At 54.1% G+C, this 22,332-nt stretch overlaps 1 protein-coding gene across 6 annotated transcripts; it reads left to right on the plus strand.

The window, feature by feature from the left end:
- Nucleotides 1-261: 261 nt before the first annotated feature.
- SGTA (small glutamine rich tetratricopeptide repeat co-chaperone alpha) lies at nt 262-14,786 on the plus strand. Of its 6 annotated transcripts, none has more exons than XM_086410267.1 (12): nt 262-477; nt 7,107-7,244; nt 7,824-7,930; nt 8,082-8,166; nt 9,073-9,172; nt 9,485-9,589; nt 10,362-10,500; nt 11,166-11,228; nt 12,358-12,395; nt 13,160-13,249; nt 13,439-13,560; nt 13,641-14,786. In XM_086410267.1, the coding sequence occupies exons 2-11, from the start codon at nt 7,145-7,147 to the stop codon at nt 13,551-13,553; spliced, it is 942 nt and encodes a 313-aa protein (XP_086266393.1). In that variant the 5' UTR covers nt 262-477; nt 7,107-7,144; the 3' UTR covers nt 13,554-13,560; nt 13,641-14,786. The 6 variants fall into 6 exon arrangements, with proteins under 6 accessions (XP_086266393.1, XP_086266392.1, XP_086266397.1 ...); XM_086410266.1 differs by having other exon boundaries at nt 262-343; XM_086410268.1 differs by lacking the exon at nt 262-477 and adding an exon at nt 1,147-1,449.
- Nucleotides 14,787-22,332: the final 7,546 nt, after the last annotated feature.

Here is a 22,332-nt window from a genome sequence, read left to right on the forward strand (position 1 = left end):
CTGCACCACGTGGCCCACTCGGCACCACGTGAAGACTCAGCCAACCCACAAGAATCCTCCACCGTCCCATGATGCACCACTCCATTCCCGCTGTAGAGGACAAGTCAGTCCTGATTTCCGGCCTCCATTCGCTCGCAGTGGTTGGTTGCCCTAACGACTAGCTTGTCCCAGCCTCTAAAGTGCGTCACTTCCCCTTATGCCAGCCTTGATAATTGGCGCGCCTGCGCAGAATGAAAGCCAGGCGGTCTGCGCAGGCGTCTCAGTTGGGGGGGGGGCGGTACAGGGAGGCGCCGTGGTGCGCAGGCGCAGCCGTCGGTGGGTCCCGGGTTCGGCTGCGGGAGAGGTGAGTCGGGGGGTTCGGCGCAGGTCCGAATGGGCCTGAGGTCCGCAGTTCGGGGCGTCTGGGGCTTCTGGGGCTCCTGTGCCCGTAGGAAGACGTCGGTCCGGGACCGGGGTCGCCATGATTTGCGGAGTGCTGTGAGTGGGCGGCGCGGAGGGGAAACTGAGGCCAGACCGCGTCGGGCAAGCCCTTGGCTGCCCAGGTTTCCTTCCTCTGGACTCCAGGCCTATGAAATGCGAATTAGGAGGCCCGGGGGTGGATAGCGGGAGGCATAGCGCCCCGCACGCAGTGAGCACTTGCTGGGTGTCCGCTGTGTCCCGGAAACATGGTCTTTTTGAATCGGGGCCCCGGTCCTTGGGGTTCAAGTCGGGGCTCCCTGACCCGGCTCCTCCACTGTCCACCTGGGTGACCTTGACCAGCCTCTTGGCTTCTCGGAGCCTGTTTCCCCCTCCAGATAACGGGCGTCGTCACAGTCCCTGCATGGGGTAGGGGGACTTCCCGAGAGGACTAAAGCCGCAGGGCCCCCAGCGCGAAGTGACAGCTCCAAGAGATCAGCAGCGGTTAGTCCAATTTCACGAGGACGACCTCTGCCTGTTGTGCCGGAGACGGGGGCGAAATCTGGCGCTAAGGACCGGCTCGTCCACCTCTCGCTGGCTCTGTGAGCTTGGGCAAGTCGCTTGCCCTCTCCACGACCCTTTCCTGCCACGAATAGGGGCTGTAGAAGTATGTCTCTTAGGGTCTTTATGAGGTTAAGTACACGTGGAACCCTCTTTCATTAGGTTCTTGCTACTTGTCTAGAGCTTCCTAGAGGACAGATGGTTTTGTTATCAGATGCCAGGAAATGCGTGAGCACTCTGCATCTCCGCCCAGCAACGTTTCCCATTTTCTTTTGTTTCTCTCTCTGGTTATTTGTTTTGTCTGCTTTTCCTCTTCCTAGGCCAGGCATTCTGTCCTCAAAGGGAACACGGGGCCATGTCTGGGGACGTCTATGGCTGTCACAACCAGGGGCGCTCCTGGTATCAAGGGGGTGGTGACCAGGGATGCTGCTCCACAATCCACAGGATGGCCCCACGGAGAACAGTCTGGCCCTCAATGTCCACAGTGCTAAAGTACGTCCTACCTCAGACTAGTGGTTTTTCACCCGTGCTGTCCAGAAGGGGTGAAGGGTGTGAACCCCCAAGAAATCACATGCAAGGTTTGGTGTGGGTGTCCACATTTGTGGGTGAGGAAAGGGTATTTTGGAGTTTGGAGCTCTAGGAATCAGGTTGCGCAGGTTCAAAACTGCAGATATGCATCTTCCCTGGATGACCTTGGAGGTTGCTCCCATGCCTCTGGGCCTCAGTTTTTTATGCTGTACAGTGGGAGTTTGATTAAACAAACGGTGACCAGGGGGCCAAATCCCACTGCAGCCTCTTTTGGCGGGGAGGGATCTAGTTCCCTGACCAGGGATCGAACCAGGATCCCCTGCATTGGGAACATGGAGGCTTAGCCACTGGACCACAGGGAAGTCCCTGCAGCCTGTTGTGAATGAGGTTTTGTGGGATAGAGCCCACTGGATCACACACATGTTACCTGGCACCTGGGAAGCTGAACGTCCTCAGCCTGGCCCTTTTCAGAAGATGTTTGCTGACCCTTGAAATAAGCAAGTGTGGGTAGAGTATACAGCTCAGGTTTGTAAGTGCGGGGCACTCCAAGGATTTCATTCAGGGCTTTATAATTAAGTCTTCCTGGAAGGGTAAGTGGCCCTAAATTGGGTTAAGCACTGCCCTGTATTGAGAGCTATAGTCTTTTCTATACATTTTTGTTATTGTTTGTTTATTTTTGGCTGCACTGAGTCTTTGTTGCTATGCATGCGCTTTCTCTAGTTGCAGATAGCGGGAGTTCTCTCTAGTTGTGGTGTGTGGGCTTCTCATTGTGGTGGCTTCCCTTGTTGCAGAGCCAGGGCTCTAGGGCACCTGGGCTTCAGTAGTTGCCGTTCACAGGCGCAGTTGTTACGGTGCTTGGGCTTAGCTGCCCAGCCACATGTGGTATCTTCCCGGACCAGGGATCGAACCCATGTCCCCTGCATTGGCAGGTAGATTCTTAACCACTGGACACCCAGGGCATTCCTGAGACTGGGGTGTTTTTAGTGAGAAAATGGAAAGGTGGATGGAGAGCCAGCAGGGCTTCTGAAGGCACCGGGAGGAACTGGCACTGGGTCCCTGGCCTCAGCCACACCCCAGGGCCATTGTCCATTCCCGGCCAGTCTCCTGCTTGCACCCCATGCCTGCAGCCAGTGCCCCTGCAGCCTTCTGGGCCTCACAAAGCCCTTGCTGTTCTTGTGAGAGAGAACGGTCCTGCTGAGGATTCTGTTCCCCAGCCAAAGCCTGACAAGTCAGAATTGTTCCCGAGCCCCTGGTGCCCAGTAGCAGCTGAGGAAGAGCATGTGCCAGCGTTTCTGTACTCACTTTGCTGGGAGCAGGAAGGTGATGTGGGCCATTCAGAGGGAGGAGAGTGGCCACTCGCATGGACTGCCTGTGTCCAACAGGTGCCAGTCCCACTGCAGACTCGCAGTCTCTTGTCTGCAGTCCTGAAACCCAGCGTGCATGTGTGCTGAGTTGCTTCAGTCGTGTCTGATTCTTTGCAACCCTGTGGACTGTAGCTCTCTGGGCTTCTCTGTCCATGGGACTCTCCAGGCAAGAATACTGGCATGGGTTGCTGTGCCCTCCTCCAGGGGATCTTCCCGACCCAGGGATTGAACCTGCATCTCTTCTGTCTCCTGCATTGGCAGGTGTGTTCTTTACCATTTGAGCCACCTGGGAAGCCCTGTGTAACCCAAAATACTTGGCGAATGCAGGATTTGCTGAAAGTTCACAGCCGAGTCATTTGGCCAGAAAATCTGCCCTTTATTTTTCCCACTTGGTGTGTATCAGTGACTTTCAGCTGGGGGTTTGGTGACGTCTAGAGACTTTTGTGATTGGCAACACCCTGGGTAGGGTGGGGGGATTTTCCTGGGATCGAGGGTGTGAGGGAGAGGGATGCTGCCCCATCCCAGCTCCCAGGATGCCCCCTGCACAGTGACCTGAACCCTTGTCAGCTATGCCGCGGGGGAGGGCCCCTGCACTCACATTTGAGAAAAATACTGCGTTTGATGCCTGCTCACACTGGACACCACAATAAATTCCCGATGGTCAGACAGTATGAACAGGAGGGCCCCAGTGTCACCTCCCCACAGTGGGTCACCTCCCCGCCCTTCCACTCAGGTGTGTATTTAAATATTATCAGGGTCCCAGGACCTCAAAGGTCACATGGTGATGGAACCCAGTCTTGTCCCATCCCACCCCACGCCCTCTCCCAGAAGATGGATGCAGAGGGTGCTATTAAACACCCTTCAGTGCACATTCTCCCCAGCCCCCCATGTCTGTAGAGCCTGGGGGAGACATCTGCATGAGGTGCTAGAATCTCCCTGCAGCCTCCATTACCCTGTTTTATAGGAGAGAGTGAGGACATCCACTGGGCGCCCTTCAGATGGGGCGCAGAGCATCTCAGCCCTGAGGCAGCGGGTGACAAGGAGCTGGCCTCAGATGGAGACTGCTGGGCCTGAGGCATTAAGATTGTAGGGCCTAGCATCATCCCTGGGTGGGCTCCAGGGCCCTGGTCTTGGCGCTCAGTATGTCAGATTGGGGACCAAACCTTGGGATAAGGTCCTGTCATAGACCAGAAGAAGCCCTGGAAGTGGGAAACCAGGCATCAGTGGCCTCAAGGGAGGCATCTGTCAGGGGAGAGGGCTGTTAGCAGCACATGCGAAGGTCCTGGGGTATGGTGGGGGGTGGGGCTGGAAGAACTGAGAGTGTGCAGGGAACACATGTGACTTTGTCTCTGAATTCCCTGGACCCCCAGCAACCCCTCAGAGTCACTCCCTCCATCCTTACAGCTTGCTCACATAGACATCAGGTTGCCCTTTATTTTCTTAAGTAAATGCCTGTTGTCACAGAGGCCACATTTATTCCCTGGAAGGGAAAGCAGACCCCCCGCCCCGTACCCTCCCAGCCCAGCATGAATCTCAGTGACCTAGTGCTGCCTCCCATGGGTATGACGGGGGGCCATGCCCCAAAGTGCTGCCTGGAACACATGTGGGAGCCCCAGCTACCCAGTCCTGTGACATTACCATGTCACCTTGACATGTGATCCCCTCTGGGAGACCCTGACACCCTTCTATCCAGTTCAGTGAGAAGTCAGCAGAGGGGTCGGGGGTGAGCTGGTAAACATGAAGGCCAGGTGGTAAATTCTCTGGGGTTTGGGGGCAGTGAGGAAAACCAAGCATATTATGGAGGCACTTCTGTAGCATATGAATGCAAAAGACATTTTTAGCTAAGTGGATGGCTGCCAGGTGTGGCCCTTGACCCTTGATTTAGAGCAGAATATACAAAAGGACTAGGGTCCTGGGGTCTCAGAGGTCTGCATCCTAAGAGGACCACTTTGAGTGTTGAAAACAAGTTTTTTTCTAATTACAGTAGAATACACATAATGTAAAATTCACCATCCTAACTATTTCAAAGTGCACAGTTCAGTGGCATAAAGCACATTCAACATTGTCATGCAACCATCCCCACCCTTATCTCCAGAACTTTCTCATCTTCCTGAACTGAACCTCTGACCTCATTAAACACTGACTGCACTCCCCTAGCCCCTGGCCCCACTATCTACTTCCTGTCTCTATGGATCTGACTCCTCCAGGGACCTCCTATGAGTAGAGCAAAACAGTATTTGTTCTTCTGTGTCTGCTTCTCTCACTGAGCATCATATCTTCAAGGTCTGTCCAGGTTGTAGCAGGTGTCAGAACCTCCTTTCTTTTTAAGGCTGAGTAATATTCCACTATGTGGATGGACCACACTTATTGACCCATCGTCCATCCACTGACATTGGGTTGTGTCCGCCTTTTGGCTGTGGTGAATGAAGCTGCTGTTTGCAAAACAAATACCTGTGAAAACCAGGTGGTGAAGATTGGGAAGACAGGGAAGCCTGGTGTGCTGCAATCCATGGAGTCGCAAAGAGTAGGACACGACTGAGCAACTGAACTGAAAAACCAGAACGTAGTTGACATTTTGGGTGGCAGCTCACTGGTTCAGCTGGGGAATATGACTCAGTGTTGGGGGTTTCACTGTCCTCTGAGCACGTGAGCTGTGTGGGTTGGTCTCCATGGCCCCTGTGTTGTTCCTAAGATCCTGTGGCTGCAGTGCTGGCCATCTGCCCTCTGTGCCCTGGCCCATCCTGACCTTAGACCTCCCGGTTCCAGGGATACGCTTGAGCCAAAGGCACTTGCTTGGTAAAGGCTCATTGTGTCCAGAAATGGGGGAGGAAAGTCATTCCACTTCCCCCACCCTGAAGAGGTTTGGGGAGTGGGATGGTGGCCAAGATGCCCTGTCCAGCTGCATAAAACACCGCTTCTTCAAGTTCACTTTTTAGAAATTGAGATATTCACATCCTATAAAATTGAGTAGACTTCAGTACATTCACAGTGCTGTGCAGCTGTCACCTCTACTTCCAGAACATTCCGAAAGAAGCCCCAGTCGCTGACAACCGGGGACCCACTCTCTGTGTCTGTGGATTTGCCTGTTCTGGACATTTCCCATCAGTGGAATCGCACATTGTGTGGCCTTTTGTGTCTGCTTTCTCTCCTTTCTTTAAACTGTCAATGATGTAGTTTTCTGCAAACCGGAAACAGGGCCCTAAGTGCCTCCAGGGTCACATGTCTTGAACCTGAGGGCCGAGGGTGGATAGCACCCGCCTGCTCTCAGCCAGTGTGCAAACCCTGGGGCTTAGGACTTGCTCTAGTTTGATTTACCTGTCACTGACCAGTGATGGGTTAGTGATAAGTCGGCTGGGAGGCTGCCCCTCGATTTCTAGGCCACGCAGGCTCTTCACCCCATGGGAGCATGTTAGGGGAACCAGGATATTTCACACTGCACATCCCAGCTGCCAGGTCAGCCCTCTGCAGCCCTGGCAAACATGGGCTGCCCCCTCTGAGCCTGTTTACTCTCTGACTGGGAGGTGGTCCCCTGCAGGGGGCAAAGCTGCAGGGATGTGAAGTACCTGGCACATCATGGCACTGTGGGGGCCTGCCTTCCCAGCCATGACAACCATAAGTGTCACCAGGGTGTCCCGGGAATGGTCACACAAAGCCTAGGAATACAGCAGGGTGTGCTGGAACCCAGAGGAGGCCCTTGGGCGGCCTGGAAGGGAGGCAGTCAGTGCCCTCTGGGCCTTTGGTCTGCTCAGGCCCACCAGCTGGTCCTGTCTGACCCTCATGGACAGTGCTTGTTCCCCCAATGTTTGGGACTTGGAATGTCAGAATGTTTTCTTGTCCTGAGTGTAGAGAAGCAGCAGGTAGGGTTGTGGCCCACCCTCTGTGTCCCTGGGGAGCCCTGTGTATCCCATCCAGCTGGTGAGGAGTGACGACCACTGGGCCCAGGGCCATGTCACCCTGAGGCAGGAATCAGGCAGGACTGCCAGGGGCTCTGGGTGGCCTCAGTGTCCCCTATGTGAAATGAGGAGAATTAACTTTCCTGCCTCTCTCGTTGAGCAGATACAGCTAGCCAGTGAGTTCAAGTGGCTCCTGCAGGGTGGGGTGTGTTGGGGCCTGGATGGTCTGGGGCAAGAGGTGCACGATGGTGGATGTGGGGGCAGAGGGGGAAAGGCCTGGCTGTCCCTGCCACCCTGTCCTCATGCCCTGAACCATGTCCGCAGATCCTGAAGCCCCCAGGCCTGTCTCCTTCTATGTCTGCAGGTCCTGAAGCTCCCAGGCGTGTGTCCTCCCACCTCACGATGGACAACAAGAAGCGTCTGGCCTACGCCATCATCCGCTTCCTGCACGACCAGCTCCGGCATGGGGAGCTCTCATCTGATGCCCAGGAAAGCCTGGAAGGTATGTGGGGGGTCACTGGTCTCCCTCCCTCCTTGGAGCTTGGGTCCTCTGCCCCCTGCTGCCAGCTACTTTCCCCCATCCTCCTCCTTCCTTCCCCCATCAGTGCCCAGGAGCTTTGTGGGGTGAGTGTGATGGGCCGGTCCCCGTCCTCTTTCACAGGGAGGGACGCTGGGCCCCCTGCTGGTTTTCTGTCACTTGCTCTTACAGTCAGGCACAGCCCCCTAGGGTTCTGAATCCCCCCCCGAATGTGTGTCCCTATCCACCAAAGATGGAAATGAGGCTGAGGACCCCAGGCCAGACCCAGCAGTCAGACCACCTGGGCGGCCCCAGCATTGTGACCCCACAGACAGCCCTGAGGTCACCATCTGCTCCCTGCTAGGCAGGGATAGCACTGTCCCCTCTCCTCCCAGCCTCATGGAGGGGTAGGTCCGTCCTCCACTTCCCCGAGGAATCAGAACCACAACCGATGCATTCCGAGGCCTTGGCAAGCTGGCCCAAGAAGGGAAGCTCGAATCTTGCCTGCCAAGATCGCAGTCTCGGGGCTGAGGTCAGCAGAGTGCACCTCCATTCCCCTGGCAGTTGCCATCCAGTGCCTGGAGACCGCTTTTGGGGTGACGGTGGAGGACAGTGACCTCGCGCTCCCCCAGACTCTTCCGGAAATATTTGAAGCAGCTGCTGCGGGCAAGGTGAGCCTTCAGGTCCCACGGGACCATGGATCGGTCGCAGAACAAGGGCCTGAGTCACCCCCAGAGGCATGAAGGGTGCTGAGCTGGGTGGGGCAGGGGGACGGTGGTTTCCTACTGCCTCTCCAGCAACTCAATTTCGCTTTGGGGACAGGAGCTGCCGCCAGATCTGAGGAGCCCCCAGGAAACCCCGCCTTCGGAGGAGGACTCGGCCGAGGCAGAACGCCTCAAAACTGAAGGTGAGGAGCGCCCCACAACCTGGTCTCCAGATGCTGCAGGAAGTAGAAGCCAGCCGGTCCGTCAGAGTAGATGGCGAGCCAGCCTTGGAGTAGGGGTCAGGGGCTTCTGCATGGATGTGGAGACATAGAGAAGTCAGACCCTCAGTGGGAGGGATGTAAATGGCAAGGCCACTGTGGACCTTCCCAAGTGGTTAGAGTGACCACATGACCCAGTGGGTCCTCCCAGGGGTATGCCCAGAAGGTGTGCAAACACATCCACAAAGGTGCTTGTGCACTTGTGCTCATAGCGGAAACCATTGCCTATCAGCCGATGAGTGGCTGCACACGTGTGGTCTCTCCACACTCGGGAATGTCACTTAGTCCCAGAAAGCGGTGAAGCACTGACACTCGCTACCACGTGGACAGACCCTGAGGACACGATGCTCAGTGAGAGAAGCAGACACGGAAGGACACACAGGGTGTGATTCCACTGATGGGAAATGTGCAGAGCAGGCCGATCTGCAGACACAGAGAGTAGGTTCCTGGTTGTCAGGGACTGGGGAGTGGTAACAGCTATTGGTGCTTATGTTCAGCTGATGGAGTGTACTGGAGTTAGTGGTGATGATTGGGCCACTCTGCACATACTAAAAACTGCAGAATTATATAGTTTTAAAGGGTAGGATTGTGGTATATGAATTCCATCTCATTAAAACTGGGCTGTTTCTGAAGGAACGAGCAAGAGTGATGGCATTTGAGGCTTAGCTTCCCAAATGGCGCAGCCAGGGCCACGACAGTTGGCACCAGCCTGACCTGTGTTTGAGTGTCACGTCCTGGGCCCTAAAACCCCATCCCCTCACAGGGAAGCCAAGAGAGCCAAGAAGGCTGCCTCCGACCCCAGGATGGATGTATCCTTTCCTTTTTCTTTAGGAAATGAGCAGATGAAAGTAGAGAACTTCGAGGCCGCTGTGCACTTCTACGGGAAAGCCATCGAGCTGAACCCTGCCAATGCCGTCTACTTCTGTAACAGGTGCAACCTGGAGTATAGGGGAGGAGGGAGTTGCTGGCAGGGGCCTGGGCAGGCTGTGGGAGAGAATGGGGAGAGTGGTCACACCCAAGGCTGGGATGGCGATGCCTCAGCTGCCATCCTAAATGACACACCTGGCTGGGTGGGTAGCCAGGCGTGAGTGAGCATGAGCAGGTACCAAGCATGGGCACTCAGCTTGCCAGGGCCTCCCACTCTCGGCGACCCTGCCTCTGCCCCACCAGGTAGCCAGGGAGACCGGGCAAGGGGCTGCGAGGAGGAGCTAGCTCCCCGACCTTTCTGCTTGTCCTCCCCCAGAGCCGCAGCCTACAGCAAACTGGGGAACTATGCAGGGGCAGTGCAGGACTGCGAGCGGGCCATCTGCATAGACCCGTCCTACAGCAAGGCCTATGGCAGAATGGGGTGAGTGTGCCTGCCCATCCACCCCGCGGACACCTTCTGCCCGGGGCGCTTGTGTTAGGGACAGAGCCCCACACCATCCCAAGTCCAGGCTGACACCTGAGCTTCTGACCCCCTGGCGTAAGTCACAGTTCTTATGACCCCTCCCTGGGTTCAGCGATTCCCCATGAGGCTCACAAAAGTCAGGAGGACATGTCATTTAGGTGATTTTTCTTTTTTTAATATCTCTTTGGCTGTAATGGGTCTTAGTTGTGGTACATGGGGTCTTTTAGTTGTGAATTCTCAGTTGGGGCATGTGGGATCTAGTTCCTGGACTAGGGATCAAACCCAGGTCCTTTGCATTGAGAGTTCGCCGTCTCAGCCACTAGACTATCAGGAAATTCCTGTGTCATTTAGTTTAATCAGCTTTTTGTGAAGAAACAGATGGACAGCAGATGCAGAGACATGGAGGGCGAGGCTGGGGAGGGTCCCAGGCAGAGTATCTCTCCTCATGGGGTTCAGGGTGCACCCCACCTGGCACTCGGGGGGGTCATCAGTGGAGGTGGGTTTTATAACTGTCTCTAGCACTTCCCTCTGTGGATGTTGGGGGTGGCTGGCTGGTGTCCTGGCCTGCAGCCCATCCTGAGGCGCCTCCTTGGCATGAACTCCCGGGTAGTCCCGGGATGCACCTGAGACCAGCTCTGCCAAGCAGGGAGGTAGGGTTCTGACCCCCCACCACGAGAACTGGGGCTGCCTCCCAGACCCTCCCCCATGCCCTCCGTCCCTCCATCTGCAGCCTGGCACTATCCAGCCTGAACAAGCACACGGAGGCCGTGGCCTACTACAGAAAGGCCCTGGAGCTGGATCCCGACAATGAGACCTACAAGTCCAACCTCAAGGTGGCTGAGCTGCGGCTGAGAGAGGCACCCAGTCCTGTGAGTCCCGTGGGACAGTGATTGGGGGTGGGGCAGCTGGGTTGGAGGGCAAGGCCAGAGCTGGGTGTGGAGACCCTCTGGTGCTGGGGGCTGGTCCTCTGTTCAGCGGGGTCCTGTCCTGAGAGAAGGGGCTGATCCCGGAAACAGAAGGGGGCGTGTCACCCAGGGAAGCCACCCCTCGGGGTGGGGACCAGAGCCTATCAGTGGTTCCCTGGGCAGGAGTCAGCCCTCAGGGCCAGCAGGCTCGGGGTACCTAGTGTGAGTGATCTGAGGTGACCAGGGTGGGGACTGTGGCTCCACCTGTGGGGGCCCCGTGAAGGAGGGGTCATGTTGGCCTGTGCTGGGAGGTGTGCAAGTGAAAGGTGCAGTCATGGACGAGTTGGTTACTGTCTCTAAGGACTTGCTACTCCGGAGGACACTGTCCTTTCTCAGGCAGCTTCAAAGTAAAAGCTGAGGTTAACATGCTGAGCTCGTCCTGGGTGACCCACACGTGGTGCTTCCTTCTACAAAGCTCCCTCTGGCTGCAGGCCTGGACCGCCTGAGCTGAAGGGATGCCCAGGATTCCAGCACGCCCCCCATGGGAAACTTTACCCCTCACTTCCTGGGGACTAGCCTTCGAGGTCCTGTGTCCCGGCACCACTGACCAGGGTTTTTCTCATCCGCAGACGGGAGGTGTTGGCAGCTTTGACATCGCAGGCCTGCTGAACAACCCGAGCTTCATGAGCATGGTAATGGCCTCACCTGCCCCCGCTGCCCCTGCCTACGGTCAGAACAGCCACAGACGTCCCAGGGAGGGGGTACCTGCAGCACCCTCTGTCAGACTCCTCAATGTCAAGCACAGGGAGCAGACTGAGCCCACCTCTCCCAGCCCTGCACCCCATGCTGAGCCCCTTCTCAGTGTGAACACGATTACTACAGATGACTACACCTGCTCCCTGAGGTGCAGATGAGACTCGGCAGGGCGTGGGGGCCCCAGAGAAAGGCCACCTTCTGTGCAGAGGTGCGTGTTCTGCACAGGGTGTTCCCCGGGAGCAGGCGCCTGGCGTGTCCACATGCCTGTGCAGTTCCAGGTGGTCTTGCTGGTCCTCAGGGCTCACTGCTGGCTCCAGGGGCCCCAGGGTCTCAGACCATCAGGAAGAGGAGCCCCAGCTGCCAGAGAAATGTCTGTCCTGATGAGATGTGTCCGGCCTCCCATGTTGTAGCTGGGCCTCTGCTCTCATCCAGGGACAGATGGCCACAAGGCAGGAGGACACCCAGCCAGGGAACGCAGCTGGCAGTGGCCACTCCTTTGGCCTCGTCCATTGGGGTCAATGGTCACAGCCTCCCGAGGCTTTGTGCAGTGCTGTTAGTACCCAGCCATGCCTGGTGCTCGCACGACTGTGACCTGAGACAGCCACAAAGGGTGGTGGACGGTCCACGGCCAGGTGGTAGCGCTGTCTTGCCCTTTTTGGAAAGAGCCACAACCTGGAAGTCACCTCCCTGACCTCTGCTCATGTTTGTCTTAAAATTGGCCCAGAGGAGATCGTCCCAATTTGGCAGGGGAGGGGATCAGTGCAGGGGAGATAACAGGTGTCGTCGTTTATCCACAGAGGAGAACTGGGACCAACTCTTCTGGGGCGTCCCCATCTGGGGTGGTGATGAGGTGCCTGGAATCTCCTAAGATGAGAGTCCAGACAGGATGAAAGTAGGGAAGCGGGGGAGGGTTGCAGCGCATTATGGGTGGTGAGGCCTGGGGAAGAGGCAGGCAGGCGCTCCGGGTGCTAGACTGGAGGCCCATGGTGCTCACAGGGTAACCTTGTCAGTGGCAGGATGTGTTGGGAAGCCTGCCCCATCTGACAGGTCTGTTCTCTTCTTCAGGCATCAAACCTGATGAACAATCCCCAGGTTCAGCAGCTGTAAGTGACCACTGTTCTCCTTTGGGTCTTTCTGAAATATTTCTTTGGCTGTGGTTTTAGTTGCAGCACTCGGGATCTGCATCACGGCGTGTGGACTCTCAGTCGTTCCACTCGAGCTCAGTAGTTGCAGTGCGTGAGCTCAGTTGCTCCCTGGCATGTGGGATCTTACTTCCTCAGCAGGGATTGAACCTGCATCTCCTGGATTGCAAGGCAAATTCTTAGCTACTGGACCACTAGGGAAGTCCTTTCTTCTTTGGACCTTGTGGTTAAAAATTATTGTGGTAAAAGATGCATACAGTTTCCTATTTTAGCCATCTTAAGGTCTATAGTTCCATGGCATTAAGTACGCTTATAATGTCCTGTAGCTGGTCACTACAATCTAATTCCAGAACGTCCATCACCCCAAAATGAAGCCCCACCCCATGAGTGTGGTCTCCCAGCTCCTGACTACCAGTCACCCGTCTGTTGATCGGCCTGACAGTGTTTCACATCAGTGGACTCAGACATTCTATGGTCTTTTGTGTCACTGGCATGGCCTAGTGTCCCTGGAGGGCAGCACTGCCCCACTGAGAATCACTGTTTTTGAGTAAAAAATGGATGTTCCTGGGAAAGTTGGTGAAACTGACAGGTTGCAGTCAGAAGGGTGGGCTCAGGGGGAGTTGGGTCCCAGGGGACATCTCTTGCCAGCAGAGGGGAAGGGTTAAGCAGGGCCGCAGGGGGAAAAGGGGACTGAGCCGTCTTCAAGTCCAGGACTCTCTTTGCAGCATGTCTGGCATGATTTCGGGCGGCCACAACCCCCTGGGGACTCCCGGCACCAGCCCCTCGCAGAATGACCTGGCCAGTCTCATCCAGGCGTGAGTGGACCTGCCAGGCAGGGTTCCCGGGTGGGGTAGGGTCCAGGGTCCCCGGGTGCTCTGTGGAGCCTCATTCTCCAGGGAGTGGTCCCCCTGCCCTCCAGGGGCATGTCAGGTGGGGAGAGGTGGCTGGGTAGGTGCCTTGGACCTGGCTGAGCCCAGGCATGCCTCCCCTGCCCCCACCTGCAGGGGCCAGCAGTTTGCTCAGCAAATGCAGCAACAGAACCCAGAGTTGATAGAGCAGCTCCGCAGTCAGATCAGGAGTCGGACTCCCAGTGCCAGCAACGACGACCAGCAGGAGTGACCACCCCGTGAGTCCCCGGGGCTGGGGGGCACCTTGGGCCCTCAGGTCTCTTGCCAGGTGGTCCCACTCAGATGTTTCTCCCTCCAGCCTGCCCAGCGCCATCGGGTCCTTCCCGGCCAACAGGAAGCCTTCTTGACCTTTTCCGTCTCTTTCCATTGGATCGCCCACGAGAGAAAAAGAACTTGGACCTGCATGTTAAGCCAGATTTTTATGATGTTTACTTTTACCTCCTCCCCTCCCTCCCTTTTTGTACTCTCTCACGGCCCCCAGATCCTTCTTGAAACAGAGCCAGCAAGCTGTGAGTGCAGACCAGCACCCATCTCCCTCCTGGCCCCCTGCCCTGAAGACCTGGTCACTAAAGTATTTTCTAGAACATTCTGAGGTGGGGGTGGTCTTCTCACCGCTCTCCAAGAAGTGGCCCATGGGGTGCCGTGGCCCCGAAGCCCCTTCAGCCCCTGCCTGCCCCCCCAGTCTGTCTGCAGGGCCTCCCAGCCCCCAAGAAGCCACTTTCTGAGTTGACTATGGCCTCCCTGGCCACCCCTGCTCGAACGAGCTCACTGCCAGCCAGCCTGGCCCAGCAGACCCGTGTTTTCACACAAGGAACTCCAGTTGCAAGTGCCCCGGAGGCAGTTTCTGCGTCCAGCGGGGGCTGAAGCAGACGTCTTGGATGCACACGACCCATTTCTGGGACTTGAATTCCAGTCCAGTGCTCGGATGGACTCGGGTCTGATCGCCATGCTTTTCTCAGTACTTAAAACCGACAGACTGCGAGGGGCCCTCTCGACCTTTGAGCTGGCTCCTGAGCCTGTCCCAGCCTGGCTGTGTATCCCAGCCACTGTCCTCTGTCCACAGGTGGTCCTGCTGGCCTGGCTTGCCTGCATCCTCAGCGGGCTCTCCTCCCACTTGGGGGTCGGGGCTATGGGGGTCCCTGATGGCCACCTGCCTGGGCCTGAGATCGCCAGGCAGCCACCGTGGATGTCCCTGCAGCTCAGGGCAGGGTGGAGAGGGTCCCTGGCACTGTGGCTTGTGCCACAATGTTGCGATGGGATTGCTGGAGGCTCCCTGGTGGTGTCAGGTCGTGTGGGAGGCGACACCGTACCAGTACTGTGTGTGTAGGTAACTCAGAGAGAGACAGCCCCACACACATCGCGCAAGGCATCCTAACTCATGAGTGCTACCATGGTGACAAGGTAACGTGTGGGGAATAAATAGACATCGTGACCTCTGCTGGCATCTGTGTGGACCTCTCAGTGCCGCTCTGCCCCCACCCCCTCACCTCCCAGAGCTTCCGGGAACCCCCAGCGTGGACCCTGCATGGGTCACCCTGAACCATTGACCCAGGTTGTGTGTGCCTTCCCTGTCACCTTGGAGACAATCTCACAAATTTAGTGGCCTTTAACCACACACAGTATTTCCATCCTGGAGGCCAGAAGTCAGACTGGGAACCCCCTTGGGCTAAATCTATGTGTTGATGGGTCTGGCTCACTCCCTGTCCAGAGGCTGACACGTGTGTAGGTGCAGGGGGTGTCAGGCCTGCACTCGACTCCCCCGGGTCGCTGGGCTGTGGAAATGCTTTTGGGCCATGCCACTTTCTTTGGCTGTGACCTCTGGCTTCCAGTGGGTGTCCTCATAGCCTCTAGTGACCTTGAGCTGCTGTGTCCTGCTGAGGTGACCTCCCCATGTTCCCTGCCACTTGGATGGTGGCTGGTAAGTCACGAAGTTCAGGAAGAAGAGGAGTCCATCCCCCATGCTACTGTGGGCATGAGAGCTCTATCAGAGCAAAGGAGAGGCAAGTCCTGGCTGTGTCCCACGGAAGGGTGGACTGGCATTTACGTCGCTCCAGCTACCTGCCTGAGGAAGTGGTCCCTCTTTAAAAACTGAGATAATAGACTTCCCTAGTGGTGCAGTGCTTAAGACTACCCACTCACTGCTGACGGCCTGGGTTCGATCCCTGCTCTGGGAACTAAGATCCAGCAAGCCATGAAGTGCCACCAAAAGCAGAAGTTGGCACAAACTCAGTGGTTCAGAACTGGTTCCTTCCCAGTGTCTGTGGGTCAGAAACCAGTGAGGCTCAGCTGGGGCCTCTGTTCAGGGTCTCAGCCAAGGCCTCATTCTTATCTGCCCATAGACCATCTGCAGTTTAGTCTTTACGGTGTGGTAAGTCAAGGCCTAACCTCCCTTAGCTCTGTGCCCCCAGGGCTTCCTGTATTCATTTCCTGGGGTTGTCCTCATACTGAAAGGTTGTTGTTGAATCACGCGAATACACCAGGATTCTTGGCCCCCGGAGGAGAAGAATTCAATCCGGGGCCAGAGACGAGGCTTGATCGCTCAGAGCTTTTGTGTAACAAAGTTTTATTAAAGTATAAAGGAGATAGAGAAAGCTTCTGACATAGGCATCAGAAGGGGGCAGAAAGAGTACCCCCTTGCTAGTGTTAACAATGAGGTTATATAATCCAAAGAATGTCTGGAGGTTGTAAAGACCTCATCAGACCCACTCCCATAATTTACATTTTAAGATAACACTGTCCTCAGGCAAGATACGTCCTTGTAAAGACCAGGTCTACTCCCATAATTAACATTTTAAGATAACAGAAGGTTGAATCCAAAGACTGTCCTTAGGCAGGATACATTATTGTTATATAATCTTAAGGAATGTGGAGAAAGAAAAGTTTGTCCTTTCTTCCTCCTTGGGAATTCCAGACCCTTCTCTCCTTGGGGACCCCTAGACTCCCTATCAACCTGCCTAGGAAATAACTCTCTCAATACCACAGACTCAGGGGCTTAAACCAACACACATTGAGCCTCTTAGTTCTAGAAGCAGGAGCATGGAATCAGTTGGTCCGTCCAAAAGCAAGGGGTCTGCCAGGGCCCTGCCACTTCAGGGGTTCCAGGGTAGAGTCCTTCCTGCCTCTTCCAGCTTCCAAGCCTCGGTGTCCTTGGCTTGTGACCACATCACCGTAGTCTCTGCCTCTCTTTTCACACAGAAGCCTCACCCCTGCTGTCTGTGTCAAAGCGCGCTCTGCCTCCTCATGACAACACAGGACATCCTCCTCCTTGGGTGATCCAGGATCATCTCTTGTCTCAAGGTCCTTCATAATCCCACCTGCAAAGTCCCTTTTGCCATGTAAGGAACCATACTCATGGGTTCTGGGGATTCGGACGTGGACACCTCTGGGGGTCAATAGCTAGCGTTCCACAATTCCCCAGGTATTGCTGTCAGCACTTGCTTCACCCAAGCAGCAGGAGAGAGGAAGTCTGGCTGGCTTCAGCTCCCAGGTTGGAAACTTAGGCAACGTGGCTGAGTCTCAGGAATGATGGTCACCATCTATTCTATTGGTTAGGAGTCTCTGATCTAGCCACACACCGGCAGGAGGGGATTACACAGGGCGTGACCTCTAGGATGTGGGATTTTGGAGTGCCTTAGGATCTGTCCACCACAGGCTTGAGTTCAGTGAAGTCTCCCAGCCAACCAGAGGGCTCTGATTGTGCAGCCTCTGTGAAGTGCAGGCATGTTCAAAAATGAATCATCAGGTTCCAGGTCTGGCAGGAGTCTTAGCATCTCGGGTCTTTACGGACCCTCCTGCCACCTCCACTCTTCCCCCAGCTCACCTCTACATAGGTCTCAGTTTATGCCAATCCATTTGAGCAAGAATTCTTCAGAGAGAAAAATCTAAGACTTACCAACCTTCTGGAATGAGCTTTTGGCAAAATTATTTTTTTGGCTGCATAGCATGCAGGATCTTAGTCCCCTGACCAGGGACGGAACCCGCGCCCCCTACAGTGAAAGCACGGAGTGTTAACCACCGGACCACCAGGGAAGTCCCTTAGCAAAGTCTTAATGCTCCATGGTGCCGGTTAAACCTGTTCCCTCCTTGTCTGCGATGAGCAAGGATGGGCTGGTGGCCCTCAGCTCAGCGAGGAGGATGAAGTGCTCCCCATCTGGGCTGCTGTTGAAGTCATCTGAGGGCCTTTATCCCTGATACCTTCCTCCCACCCCCCCATAAACTCTGAAAATTCACCTGGGTTGGTAGTTGTCAATAGAGGAAACCTTGCCCCCATCAGGGGACGATAGGTGATATCTGGAGATATTTTTGGATGTTGGCACTGAAGGATGCTCCTGGCATCGAGTGGGTAGGGACCAGGGTTGCTGCTCCACACACCAAAGGATTTGAGAAATATTGGTCAAGTCCAGGCATTCTCCTGAATTTATTTAGTGAGCCCTCTACTGGTTCTGAGGGCTTCTCAGATGGATCAGTGGTTAAGAACTCACCTGCCAATGCAGGAGACAGAAGAGATGCAGGTTCAATCCCTGGGTTGGGGAGATCTTCTGGAGGAGGAAATGGTAACCCACTCCAGTATTCTTACCTGGAGAATCCCGTGGACAGAGGAGTCTGGTGGGCTACAGTACGTGGGGTCCCAAAGAGTAGGACACAACCGAGCAACTGAGCATGCATGTGCTACCAGTTCTGCATTTTATTTTTACTTATTTATTTGGCTATGCTGGGTCTCAGCTGTGGCAAATGCAGTCTTTTTTTGTTCTTGCTATTGTTGCGGCATACAGACTCTAAGCTTCAGCATGCAGAATCTAGTTCCCTGCCCGGGGATTGAACCCAGCCCCCCTGCCTTAGAAACACAGAGTCTTAGCTACAGGACCACCAGGAAAGTCCACCAGGTTCTGTGTGTTAAGCAAGCATCTCAGGGGATTGGGACAGACCTGTTTGGAGAAGCTCATGCTGAGCATCAGCGTTGGCACAGGAATAGGAGTTGTGTTTTCCAGGAGCATCTAACATGGCCCATAGGTCTTCTTAGATGGTCTGGGTTCCTTTCCTCCCATCCCGTGTGCCCATCTCAGGGAGGCCCTGCACAGCCTCTTCCGAACTGACCCCACACCCAGTCTAAGTGTACAGGAAAGATCCAGAAACATTCTGTTTGGGAACCACTGGAAGCGTGGGGAAGAGGGAAATGGATTAAAAAAAAAAAAATGGGGTCACTGTCAGCATCTCATCCCAGAATCCAGTGGCTTTTCTAGGTAACCCGATGAGATGTGTATCCTGGAGACTCGCTGCTTGATCCCACACGAGTGCTGTTGTTCAGTCCCTAAGTGGTTCTTACTCTCTGTGACCCCCATGGACTGCAGCACACCAGACTTCCCTGTCCTTCACTATCTCCCAGAGTTTGTTCACATTCATGTCCATTGAGTCAGTGATGCCAACCAACCATCGCATCGTCTGTCGCCCATAGGATATTTCTGAATATTACTGTCAGAAGTGTATTGAGTAAAGGGAAAAAAAAAAGGCAATTAAACATAGATTTAGCATAAGTTGTGCCTTGGAGAAAGCTTCCAGGAGTGGGTTGAGTCTTGAGACTTAAGGCAGCTGCTGCTACAGTCCATGGGGTCAGGAAAACTGTTCTCTGCATCCCCACACCCTTGGTGCATAAATCCTAGGAGCTAGATGGCAAATCCCACCCGGATTAAGTCCAGTGGAGCAATGAGGTGGAAACATGATGTGTCTCTCTTTTGCATAAGCAAGAGGACTCACCTGGGAGCAGTTCTGGCTCCTAGAGACACCAGGTGATGTCTGGGAGACAGACATTTGTGCTTATCACCCTGGGGACCAGGGATGCTGCTCCAACCCCCCAGTGCTCAGTTTAGTTCAGTTCAGTTCAGTCGCTCATCCTGCCTTGAATATCAGCAGGGCCAAGGCTGAGAAGCCCTGCCCTACAGCACACAGTAGACCCTTGATAAACATGTCAGAGAAACAAATATACCAAACCATTTTGCCAGCAGCAAAACATAATTTGTTCAGGAGAATTCCCTGGTGATTCAGTGGTTGAGACTCCATGCTTTCACTGCCAAGGGCCCAGGTTCAGTCCCTGGTGGGGGATCCAAGATCCCTCAAGAAGCTTTAGTTCAGTTCAGTTCAGTCACTCAGTCATGTCCGACTCTTTGCGACCCCATGAATCGCAGCACGCCAGGCCTCCCTGTCCATCACCATCTCCTGGAGTTCACTGATACTCACGTCCATCGAGTCAGTGATGCCATCCAGCCATCTCATCCTCTGTCGTCCCCTTCTCCTTCTGCCCCCAATCCCTCCCAGTATCAGGGTCTTTTCCAATGAGTCAACTCTTCGCATGAGGTGGCCAAAGTATTGGAGTTTCAGCTTCAGCATCAGTCCTTCCAATGAACACCCAGGACTGATCTCCTTTAGGATGGACTGGTTGGATCTCCTTGAAGTGCAAGGGACTCTCAAGAGTCTTCTCCAGCACCACAGTTCAAAAGCATCAATTCTTCGGCGCTCAGCTTTCTTCACAGTCCAACTCTCACATCCATACATGACCACTGGAAAAACCATAGCCTTGACTAGACGGACCTTTGTTGGCAAAGTAACGTCTCTGCTTTTGAATATGCCATCTAGGTTGGTCATAACTTTCCTTCCAAGGAGTAACCACAGCCTTGTCTAACTCAGTGAAACTAAGCCATGCCATGTGGGGCCACCCAAGACAGACAGGTCATGGTGGAGAGGTCTGACGGAATGTGGTCCACTGGAGAAGGGAATGGCAAAGCACTTCAGTATTCTTGCCTTGAGAACCCCATGAACAGTATGAAAAGGCAAAATGATAGGATATTGAAAGAGGAGCTCCCCAGGTCGGTAAGTGCTCAATATGCTACTGGAGATTAGTGGAGAAATAACTCCAGAAAGAATGAAGGGATGGAGCCAAAGCAAAAACAATACCCACTTGTGGATGTGACTGGTGATAGAAGCAAGGTCCGATGCTGTAAAGAGCAATATTGCATAGGAACCTGGAATGTCAGGTCCATGAATCAAGGCAAATTGGAAGTGGTCAAACAGGAGATGGCAAGAGATGTCGACATTCTAGGAATCAGTGAACTAAAATGGACTGGAATGGGTGAATTTAACTCAGATGACCATTATATCTACTATTATGGGCAAGAATCCCTTAGCCATCATGGTCAACAAAAGAGTCCGAAATGCAGTACTTGGATGCAATATCAAAAACGGATGCAGTCTCAAAAACGACAGAATGATCTCTGTTCGTTTCCAAGGCAAACCATTCAATATCACGGCAATCCAATCCTATGCCCCAACCAGTAATGCTGAAGAAGCTGAAGTTGAACGGTTCTATGAAGACCTACAAGACCTTTTAGAACTAACACCCCAAAAAGATGTCCTTTTCATTATAGGGGACTGGAATGCAAAAGTAGGAAGTCAAGAAACACCTGGAGTAACAGGCAAATTTGGCCTTGGAGTACAGAATGAAGCAGGGCAAAAGCTAATAGAGTTTTGCCAAGAGAACGCACTGGTCATAGCAAACACCCTCTTCCAACAACACAGGAGAAGACTCTACACATGAACATCACCAGATGGTCAACACCGAAATCAGATTGATTATATTCTTTGCAGCCAAAGATGGAGAAGCTCTATACAGTCAAACAGCTTAGCAGGGCCAAAAAAAAAATGTTTTTTAATTAACTTGTTCACTGGCTCTAGAATGCTCCTGTTATCTTTGCAGTAAAGATTTCATCCCAACCTAGGTAACCTGAAAACCCCAAACTGAGTTGGCTTCCACGCCCAATCTGACCCCTCCCCAAAATCGACCCCAGCCTTTCAAAATGAATTATTTGAATCAATGATCAGAACACACTTTGAACCCTCTGGACTTGGCCCCCGTATGTTAGAAGCTGAGGCCACCAGAGGGCGCGCAGGCGCCGCCTGCATCCGTGAGCATCAGGACCACAAAGAACACCGTCGCGTCTGACCCTGAAACCATCCGGACTTGAGCCTAGAAACGGCCTGCGTCCTAGAGATTGGGAGTTGCACGTTTACAGCCAATTCTCGTTTCAGAATTTTAAGTCATCCTCAACAGGGACGTTCTGTGAAGCTCTGTGCTGTGGTGGGAACAAACACCACCTTGATTGCCTGATGTGATTCTCCGTCACAGAATGTGGGTCCCTGCCGTGGTGAGGTTGGAGGGTGCAGACCACGAATTATCTCAGCTTAAGGCTGTTCCCACCGTCTTTGTAAGCTCTCGCGGACCTGGGGAGGAGGTCGGAAATCTCTTTCTCCTTCTCATCACTGTGCTTCTTAAACTTTTTATCTGCGTGTAGCATACGTGCATACATTATAAGCAAACAGCTCAATGAATTAAAAAAAAATTTATTTATTTATTATTTATTTGACTGCTCCAGGTCTTATTTTTTGCATGCAGTATCTATTAGCTGCAACATTCGAGCTCTTATTGCTGCATGTGGGATCTAGTTCCCTGACCAGGGGTTGAACCCACATCGTCCACTGCATTGGAAGGTGGAGTGTTAGCCACTGGACCACCAGGTCCAGTGGCTGACCACCAGTCCTGACATGACATTCTAGAGCTGAGCATCTAGATACCCTAAAACCTCTGGATATACAATTTCACCCAAGCCCTGCTCCCCCTCACCACCACCCCCCCCCCCACCGCCCTGGGAATGTATGCCCAACAGCAACCTTCATGAATGGCCACCCAGTGTCATGCAGAGGAATAATGGGGGCAGTGCCTTTAGCAAAGCCAATACTGGAAACTACCCATGTTCAACCATAGTTGAACAACCATGACAGAATGGCAGCTGTTTGGGGATCGGTGGTGGGGAGGGGCAGGAGGTCATTTTTTTCAGCGGGTGCAGTTTATGTTCACTATGTTGATTGTGAGGATGGTTTCTCAGGTGTGTACATATATCAACACTTATCAAACTGTATACTTAGAATATGTGTAGTTTATTGTA

Source organism: Bos grunniens, chromosome 7 (genome assembly GCF_055505025.1).
Source record: "Bos grunniens cultivar Pamir isolate PY7600 chromosome 7, Bosgru_T2T1.0, whole genome shotgun sequence".
In the NCBI taxonomy this organism is placed as follows: Eukaryota; Metazoa; Chordata; class Mammalia; order Artiodactyla; family Bovidae; genus Bos; species Bos grunniens.

What these genes read in the sequence shown, in the direction of transcription:
- SGTA (XM_086410267.1), top strand. Translation starts at nt 7,145, where the DNA reads ATGGACAACAAGAAGCGTCTGGCCTACGCCATCATCCGCTTCCTGCAC. An exon ending in AAGCAGCTGCTGCGGGCAAG is followed by an intron (nt 7,931 to 8,081) that starts GTGAGCCTTCAG and finishes CTTTGGGGACAG; the next exon opens with GAGCTGCCGCCAGATCTGAG. An exon ending in TGAGAGAGGCACCCAGTCCT is followed by an intron (nt 10,501 to 11,165) that starts GTGAGTCCCGTG and finishes TCTCATCCGCAG; the next exon opens with ACGGGAGGTGTTGGCAGCTT.